This window comes from Myotis daubentonii, chromosome 10, assembly GCF_963259705.1.
Source record: "Myotis daubentonii chromosome 10, mMyoDau2.1, whole genome shotgun sequence".
In the NCBI taxonomy this organism is placed as follows: Eukaryota; Metazoa; Chordata; class Mammalia; order Chiroptera; family Vespertilionidae; genus Myotis; species Myotis daubentonii.
The window spans coordinates 4,566,234-4,575,186 of NC_081849.1; the positions used below are offsets into that span (position 1 = coordinate 4,566,234).

Consider the following 8,953-nt stretch of genomic DNA (forward strand, 5'->3'; position numbering starts at 1 on the left):
AGAAAAAAAAAAAAAAAAGCAAGGAGAGGCCACCTCTGCCAGGAGCCTCCTACCTGCCTGGCAGACGGACCTCCGCCCCTTCTGGGGCCGGACAGGCTTCTGAGGGGCCGGAGGAGCAGCAGAGAGGCCTGGGCCTGGGCTGAAGGGAGGAGGGTCACCCCTCTGCTCGAAGCCCTAGCGCTGAGGCCGCAGAGTTGGCGCTAGCTGTGGGCGGAGGGACAGGGGACAGCAACACAAATACAGATGCAGACTAGCACTCACGGGCCTGGTGCGGGAGGGGGGATGGAGCGGCCTGTGGTGAGGCTGAGAACCACTGTGGGCCTGCTGCCTAGCACAGGCCCTGGCAATAGGCACGGCCACTCTCCCCGAGAGGGCCCTGCTCCTCCACGGACCCTGCAGCCCCATCCCCACCAGGGCCCTGTCAGGCTGGGCTGCGGCAGGAGCGGCCCCTCCCGTTGCCCATGGCACGACCATACAAACAAAGTGGCAGAACTCATAGACCAGGTAGGAGCTATTTATTCGGTTCACAGTTGTGTGAAATGCAGCAATAAAAATCTTTGGACTTCAGCAAGTTGTTTTAATTTTTCTTCTTTTGAAATTAAAAAAGCGTCCCATGTCCCATATGGAACTTAGGGGATTAAAAAGATGAAACCCTAAGCAGCCCCCTTTCGAAAAAAAAAATAAAATCATAAAATTAGCATAATCTCATAAACACACAAAAATAAAAAAAATATTTTATAGTCAGATATTTTGGATTTTACATCACCTGTAAATTATATACACATAGAATATTGCAGAACCATACCTAACACACGATCTTTTCACTAGGAATGCTGGTATAATTTTTGTACACTTGCCCTTTTTGATAACTTTAAATTATTGCATTGTTTCGCGCGCACAGAGACACGCAGGGAGAAGAAGGGCCTACTCGCTGTCGGACTTGCCCTCCTTGGCCGCGGTGGAGTGGTTGTACAGGCCCTGCGCCATCAGGTGCACCGCCAGCGTGTTCTTGTTGCCCGTGGCCTTCTTGATCTTGGCGCGCTTGTTCTGGAACCAGATCTTGATCTGCGACTCATTGAGGCCCAGCTCCTGGGCTAGGCTCTGGCGCCGCTGCTCAGTCAGGTACCTGTTGGTCTGGAACTCGGCCTTGAGCCTCTGCAGCTGCTCCGCGGTGAAGGCTGTGCGTGGCCGCTTGTCCTCTTTGTTGGGGTTCTTCTTCTTTGGTTTTCGAGACCTGGGGCCTGGGGAAGTGTGGAGAGAGAGTGCTGGTCAGGGGCTGCAGACCTGCCTGCCGGCTCAGACGCAGGTCACTCCACCAGTGCCACTCCACCAGTGCCACTCCACCAGTGCCGGGGGACGCAGGCTGCGGAGGGAGGCGACCAAGGTCTCTGGGCTGGATTTAGGGGGACTGGGCGTGGGCTGGCAACCACCATCAGGTCCCAGCTCCCGGAAAGAAGGCTATGGGCCAGTGAAGCCTAGTGAGGGTGGAGTGGGGCGCAGGGCAGACTGCATGGAGAAGTCACCAGATAAAAGGGCAAGTCCTGGAGGAAAGCAGCCCCTGCAACGCCTGGCCTGGCCTTCCTAGCCCTTCCTGAGGCTCTGTCCAGGAGTTGACGGGTAGGCATAGGTGCTGGGCTAGAGACGGGGGAAAGAATGGGGGCGTGCAGAGTAGCAGGAGAAGCTCTGGGGGCTGTGGAGGGGCTCCCACAGGAACCTCACAGGGGACACCCACAGGGTGCCGAGGGCTGTGGGTCCTGAGAACGGGGCGGCAGGGGCGGATATCTGCCTCCACCCCAGCCCCCACTGGCCCTGTGGGCCCAAGTTTATTGTTCCTTTAAGAACAGGAGCACAAGCACCCCTGCCAATCCAAGCTCCCCCTGCACCCCCACCAAGTCTCCGTGGTCCCCAGCACAGGAGGGAGGGCCTGGGAGCTGAGCCCAGCTGCCTGCCTCCCCCTGCCGGAGCCCCCACTGAAGCCTCCTCAGGCTAGGACCTTCCCCTCACTTGTGAAGTGGGGTAAGGCTCCCAGGACCCCGCCATCTGCAAAGGCCGAGCAATGCAGAGGGAAGCATTTCCTTTTTGTTGGTCAAGCTCACTCCGCCCGCCCGCCCGAGAGGGTGTGTGAGAGATGTGGAGGCTGCTGGGGGTGCGGGGTTGCACCCCTGGGTCTCCATCTGTGAAGTGAGTGAATCAGCTTTGGGGCGCTCCCCACCTTAATGTCTACAAAGGTGCCTGTGGCCGGAGACTAGACCTTGGGCAGCCAGAACTCCAGGTCCCCACCCAGTTCCCAGCCCACCCTGCAGGCTGCACCCCCACCCACCAGGACCTGGGAGTGGGGGTCCACAGCTCCAGGGCTGTGCTGAGCCCAGGGGTGGGGATGGTCTGGGGACCCAGTGGGTGTGGAGGCTGACCCAGCCAAGCTCTCTCTCTGAGGAGGTAGACTCCCATAGAGGGGCCGTGGGCACCAGAGAGGGGTGGCCAGAGGCTATACGGCTCAAACTCCTGGCCTTTTCGATGATAAAACACTCACACTCCCGCTCTCGCCCCAGTCGCCATCCACGCACAGTGGAGGGCACCAGCACCAAAGCCCAGGCCTGGCCTTGATCCCCACGGTGCAGATTGGAGCGGCCAGCCGGCTCCGGCTCCGGCCTCAGGAAGGGGCAGGGGTGGCTCCGTGAGGCCGACAGGACCAGGCGCCTGCACCTGCCTCTGGTCTAGGAGCCAGTTCAGTCTCCACTCGCCCCAGAAGCAGCACACTTACCCCCCAAACTCCTCTGCTGCTGGGGTTCCTGCAGACACAGAACAGCGCCCCCCCCCACATACACACTAGTTTACCGAAAGAAAATCTCTCCAAAAGCAGAATTTTTAGTTCTCTTTCTTCCTGGATTTTCTTTCAAAACGAAACACGTAGGAGTCTTGGAAACAGAACCAAACCTCAGCAAGAAAACTCTGCCTCACTCTTTCCTGAAACCCCAGGAACACGAACATGATCTCACAGGGTTTGTTGTTTTAAGTCTAGGAAGACCGGCTACCAGGCTCCTTGGGGCTGGGTTTGGCGGGCTGCTCCTGGGCGCACAAAGCCAGCGAGGCTGAGGCTCCTCCAGCCCCATTGTGAGCCACTATGTTAATTAAATATTAACAAAGGAGGGAGGCGAGAACAATGGAGCAAATTTCAGATCTAACTGGAGAAATTTGGGTTTCATGGGAGAGAGACATATGAGTCTGCAGCAAGGCAGCCAGGGGTGCCCGGGCTGGGCTGCGGGGCACACAATCTCTGCGAACACCCACCGGAGGGTTTGGGGCAGGGGGTCCGTTACCAGCTGGGCACAGACCCGCACTCAGTGCAGTTGGGGTTTGCACGAGGACTTGGCCTTGGCTTTTTAAAACCCAGACCTGTGAGAGTGCCTCCAGCACCTACACAGCCCTCTGCAACCTGCCCCTTCCCTGCCGGGAAGCCTCCGGGAGGAGTTCCCTTCTCTGGGGGGTACCGCAGGTCCCCCTCCTCCGAGCTATGTGCGAGGTGGGTGCTGCACTCCGCCGAGGGAGGCGTGCAAATAACACTGGGATGGGAGCAAAGGGCGCCTGTTTCCGCCATGCCCTCTCCCGCTCCCCGCTCCGACGGCGGTCCCTGCGAGGGGCCGAGGAAAGAGCTGCATCTGGGGTTTCTGGGTCGCAGGATGAATCTAGGTCTGGGGTGAGCTACTCGTGGGTCCTGGGTCTACTCTAGGCTGAGTTGAAAGGATCGGAGAAGGGGTTGAGCGGGGAGCTTCCGGCCCGGCTCCCAGCCAGCCCCGTTTCCCACCAAATAAACTCCAGCCAGGGGCTGGAGAAGGGGGGGGGGGGCTGGGAACTGCGCGGAGAGGCCCCGAAAGGCGAGAGGGAGCCCAGGTCCTGTCGCTCCTGCCGTTCTAAGTCTGTACACCTCGGCGAACGGATCCTGCGCCCTCCCTCCGGGCCTCGGCCCGGGCCAGCGGCAGCCACACAAAATGTCGCTGTGTGCGTCTTTGTGTACTTGGGGGGGGGGGGGGGTCCTGGCGTCTTCCCCCGGTAAGTTCCCGCGCCAGCGCCGCCCTAGCCCCGAGCTGCCGCGGCGGGCCCCGGCTCACCTGAGGAAGGCCGGTCGGAGTAGCGCGTGCAGTAGACCCACGCGGGCCAGAGCATGGGCTGCGCGCCCGGCGTGGCGCTGGCCTGCGAGCTGTCCGAGTCCGAGCTCCAGGACAGGTCGCCGCCTCCCAAGCCGCGGGCCTTGAGCGCCCCGTCCAGGGGACCGCTGGGGTCGCTGCCTTTCTTGGCGTCGCTGTGCAGCGGGAGAGCCTGGGAGCCTCCTTCGCCTTCGCCCGGAGACTCGCCGCCGCCGCCTGGCAGCGGCCCGCCGGCACCCGGCGCACAGGGCGCTCTCGGCCGGGGCTCCCGGACAGACCCCAGGAGCTGATCGGCGCCCCCCGCGCCCCCGCCTCTGTCCGCCCCGCCCGCCCCGCCTTCGCCGCTGCCTCCGGCGCCTCTTCCTCCGCCCGCGCCGGCACAGCACGTCCCTGCGTCCTTTCTCCGGCCGAACTCGGGCCGCAGGATGTTGTCGATGAAGAAGTTGGTGATGCGGTGAGGGTGCTGGTGGTTGCCCGGCACCTGCAGGACCGCTGGCAGCACCAGTGCCCGACGGCGTCCGGTGTCCGCATCGCCGGGGCTGCTGCCGCCACCGCCTCCCGAGCCGCCACTGGGGCTGGATTCCGGCTGCCACGGCCCCTCCGCCGCCGCTGCGTCGCTGGGCTTGGCGTCATTCTCCTCCATGCTGTTCACGACAAATCCCAAATCGTTTCTCCGGGGACCCCTCCAATCAGCCCTCGGCCCGCCGGCGGCGCACAAGGGGACCCCCGCAGCCGGCCCGCGCCTCTACCCCGCCGAGTCTTCCACGGGCGTGTGCAGGGGCCGCGGCCAGGGCCAGGGTCCGAAAGCGCCGGCCGCGCTCGGAGCGGAGCCGTTCCAATCCACGAGTTGAGTTCGAAAATACCGGAGTTGCCCCGCGCCCAAAGCCCGAAGATTCACGAGTTGGCAGCGCGCGCGGGCGCTGGGCAGTCACAACGGTCCTGCAGGGACGCGGGGCGCCTCCGGGCTCCGCGCTCCGCTCCGCGTGCGGCTGCCTCTGGCTCCGGCGCTGCCGGCGCTGCCGCCGCGGCCGCCCGGGGCTGGAGCTGCGCGCATGCAGGCAGCGCGCTCCTCGGCGCTTACGCCCGCCCGGGCCTGCCCCGGCCGCCGCCGCCTCCCGGCCGCCCTCGCCCGCGCGCCCGGGCCGGCCCTCGAGGGTGCGGGGCGCCGGCGGTCAGCACGTCCGCCGCTGCCAACACGCACATGGAGGCCCGCGGGCCCGCGCTGCGCTCGGCCGCCGCCCCGCTGCGGGCCCGGGCGCCCCACCTGCGTGCGGCCGCGCCCCCGCCGAGCCCCGCCGAGCCCCGCGGCCCGAGCCGCATGGGTGAGAAGTGGAGGCTGGGCCGGGCCGGGCTGGGCTGCCCGCGCTCCCTCGCCGTCTGCGCGCCCTCGCGGCCAAGACCTCCGCGCCGGCTCGGAAATTTCCAGGCCACTTAGCGCAACCTGAGACACTTTCACTCTGGATTTTGTTCTTATTTTTAACAGAGCCCCCTCGAGTGACGTCGCGGGCCGGTCTCATGGACACGTGCCTCGGGCCAATGGCCGCAGCGTCTCGCGCCCACGTGACGCGCCAACAGCGGCTCGGTGACAGGAGGCTCCCGCCGCCCCGCCGCCGCCGCCCCTCCCTCCCTTAAAGCAGCCGCGTCCTCTGGCTCCGGGTGCGGGAGCCCCGAATCCGCGAGACCAGGTCGGCGTCCCTGCGCTCCACCGCGCTTTCCCCGTCGCTGGGACCGAAGGAACCCCCGCGGTGGCATTCTCCGGTCACCCTGGTTAGCGTCCGCACACACGGTCTGGGAGATTGCAATTTTTAACATTTCCATATTGTTTACCGTGGGGAAAAATCCCACAATTCCTTGCACAAAAATGCATAACTCATATTAAATAGGCTGCCGAGATACAAAGGGACTTTTGTAGCCCGTGTTCCTCGCTATGGAGAGGGAAGTTGTCACTTACGTTTGACTTTGGTGACCGGGCAGATTTCTGTGTTGAACGCAGAGCTGGCGCACAGGACCCTCCTCCTGCAGACACTTATTGTAAGTGTGCGTGTGTGTGCGTGTGCGTGTGCAGAGCGGCGCGTGCAGAAGGCAAGGTCCCCTGGGGACACCCATCCTCAGGAAACGGGCAGGTGGACCCGGAGGAGCGCGGGAGCAGATTTCGGGCTCCGCGGGAGGAGAAATAAAGGCGCATGGGGGTCAAAACTGAGTCGTCGGTTTGGAAATTCCCATCCAACCACACGCCCTGCCCCCAGGCCTTCCACCTCGTTTTCTTAGTCTTGAATTCCTTAAACAGGTTTCGTAGAGAGCGGGGCCCATCCGAAGGGGGATTAGGAATTACTTGGTGGGGGATTTGTTTTCCCCTCCCCTCCGTCCTCTGTCCCTTTGGACACTTCCTTTCCAGCTGCTGTCAGGTGTCCAAATGGAACTTCTATTTCCTCTTCTCTTCCCTCCTCCCTCAGGGTCCTGCCAGGAAGCTCCTCTCTCCTGGCCCCCAACAGCCTTTGTTACCCCAGGAGTACCTGTCCATCATTTAAAATGCATTTTTATGGAAATTTGCAAACTTCGAAGAAAACACCCAAAAGGGCAATTCTGAGGGTGCAGGAGCATTGGCACAATAAAAGTGCCCTTGGTGGAAAGGGGGCTGAGAGGGGGGAGGGGAAAGGGGAGAGGAGGTGGAGTCAGGTGCTCCAGGACTGGCCTGAGGAGGGGCAGAGGCGGCAGCCGAACAGCGGAGGCCCCTGCCAGTGCGGAGCAGGCTCTGGGTCAGGGGCTGCCTGCCCAGTGCTGCCAGGCCAGGAGAGGGGCAGGTCTGCAAGCAGCCCTCCAGGCAGAGTGATGGCCAGGCCTCCCCTTCCCCAGCCCAGCCCAGCTCTGCTCCTGTGCCCCCGGGGCCTGTCCTCTTTCACCCACTGACCCACTGCCGGCTCCAGGTGCAGCAGCTGCCACACACACTGCCCCCCGCGGGAACTGACCCCAGGAGGAGGGGCAAGGAGGGCGGAGGGAGGACTTGGGCTGGCCACCAAAGGGGTGGAAGCATGTAGGTGCTGGGTGTGGGTAGGCTCTGGAGACAGTTGGGGAGTCCCTCCTGTGAGATTCAAGTAGGGGGGGAAGCCACTTCTCACTTGGGGTGACTCACAAATGGTCCTCGCCACGCCCCCCCCCCCCATTTGGAAGGGTTATCACCAAATTACCTGGCTAAACACACACCTGCCAGGGACACTGCCTGGGCCTCAAAAAATGACACCCCACAGTCTGCCGGCCCCTAAGAAAACCGGGCTGCTGGGGCTTGTGGGAACACCCTGTTGACATGTGGTTAGGGTCTGGGGGAAGTTTCCTACAGCTCTGGGAGCATCCAGTCGCTTTGGGTCTCCTGAAGGCAGGGGGTGTGAAGGGACAGCCCAGGCCCTCTGATTCCTGCAAAGCGGTCCAGGCTCATTTCTCAGTCGTCCCATGAGAACCAATTAGGCCGCCTCCTGAGAAAGATTTTCGTTTCTTGGGCACTGTTGCTTCTGAGCGCCTTGGCATTAAATGAGCCCAAGGTGGGGACTCCTGCTGTGTTCCTTCCTGTGACCCAGACCCCAGCTCACCGAGCAAGGCACTCTCCTGGCAAACCTGGACTTGGGGGTCTTCAGGCTGCACAGGAGGGGTGGGCACTCCTGAGTTACTGGCCTGGGGGGGCACGGGTGGTGCAGGAGGAGCAGAGAAAGGAGTAAGGAAAGCAATAATTGGGGCGGGATCTCAGGCTTCCCAGAGCCCCCTCAAACATTAAAAGTCAGCGTTGAGAGTGGGCACCATCCAACAGGCAGCGGGGAGGCTGTGGGATTTGGGCCAAAGCCGCACAAAGTTAGTTTGCTCAGGGGCAGAGAGGATCCTGTCTTACATAGAAATCTCAAGCTGTTTCCAGAAGCTTCTAAAACGTGCTGGAGGCTCAATGTGGCCTCTTGCCGGATCTGGGACATTGCCCTGGCTGTGTGTGCTTTTCTGGGGACACGGGTGGGCGGCGGGGGGGCGGGCAGGGCTGCCTTTCCAAGTCTCTGCTCCTGGACCTGCAATGCAGCAGGTCCCCTCAGTCCTGGGCCCAGCCGGCCTGCGCCCCTCTCTCCAACCCAGACCCGCTGAGGCCCTCAGGGTCAGTCTCTGTGCAACCAGGCAGGCCACCTCTGGACCTTGTGTCTCCCCAAGCAAACCCAGCTGGGGAACCCCAGCCCTTCTCCTCTGGCAGGAGGGGGTCGGCTTCCTGAGGACAGCTCTGCTTCCTTCCAGGGGTCTGCACGGACCAGGGTGGGGATCTGAGCCAGAAAGAGGCCTCTAGACCGGAGGATTTATAACACTTATGCCAGTGGTGCCACAAATAACGCCTGGCACCTGAGGGTGGCAGGGGTTCCTGGAGACTCGGGTGCCTGGCTGCGGAACCAGGCCCCCTCCCTGCTTTTTCTTAAAACTGGGCCAGAGGACGGTGACTTTTGCGGAGGCTCTGCTGCCCCTCACTTCCCACACTCCTCTAGGTGGGCGAGGGACACTGGGGGGAGCCACTGCCAGGCATGGGTTCGCCCTGGGGACATTGGCGCTGGGTTGGTAGACAAGCCCCACAGAGAGCGGCACCTGACCTCAGCACAACCAGGAGTAGGGCCCTGAGCTGGAGCAAGAGCCACCTCGGTCCTGCGAAGCGAAGCGCTGCTCCCCAGCCCTCGGACAAAGGCGGCGGGAGCGAGCTCTCCTGCAGCCATGAGGGCCAGGGTTGGGGACACTGGCCTGGGGGGGGGGGGACTGCTAGGAGAAACCCAGGAAGGGAGCGGTAAAGGCAGCAGCGGTGCCTG

General features: G+C 62.7%; 1 protein-coding gene across 1 annotated transcript; it reads right to left on the reverse strand.

The window, feature by feature from the left end:
- Positions 1-500: 500 nt before the first annotated feature.
- EN2 (engrailed homeobox 2) lies at positions 501-5,593 on the reverse strand. Its single transcript, XM_059656082.1, has 2 exons — positions 4,107-5,593; positions 501-1,241 (listed from the first exon to the last, which is right to left on the reverse strand). Exons 1-2 carry the CDS (start codon positions 4,783-4,785, stop codon positions 925-927), a joined length of 996 nt encoding a protein of 331 aa, XP_059512065.1. The 5' UTR covers positions 4,786-5,593; the 3' UTR covers positions 501-924.
- Between the last annotated feature and the right edge of the window lie 3,360 nt (positions 5,594-8,953).

Excerpts from the sequence above, each read along its gene's own strand:
- EN2 (XM_059656082.1), bottom strand. The coding sequence starts at position 4,785 with ATGGAGGAGAATGACGCCAAGCCCAGCGACGCAGCGGCGGCGGAGGGG. Across the intron at positions 1,242-4,106 it reads CTCCGACCGGCCTTCCTCAG|GCCCCAGGTCTCGAAAACCA; the intron begins GTGAGCCGGGGC and ends ACACTTCCCCAG.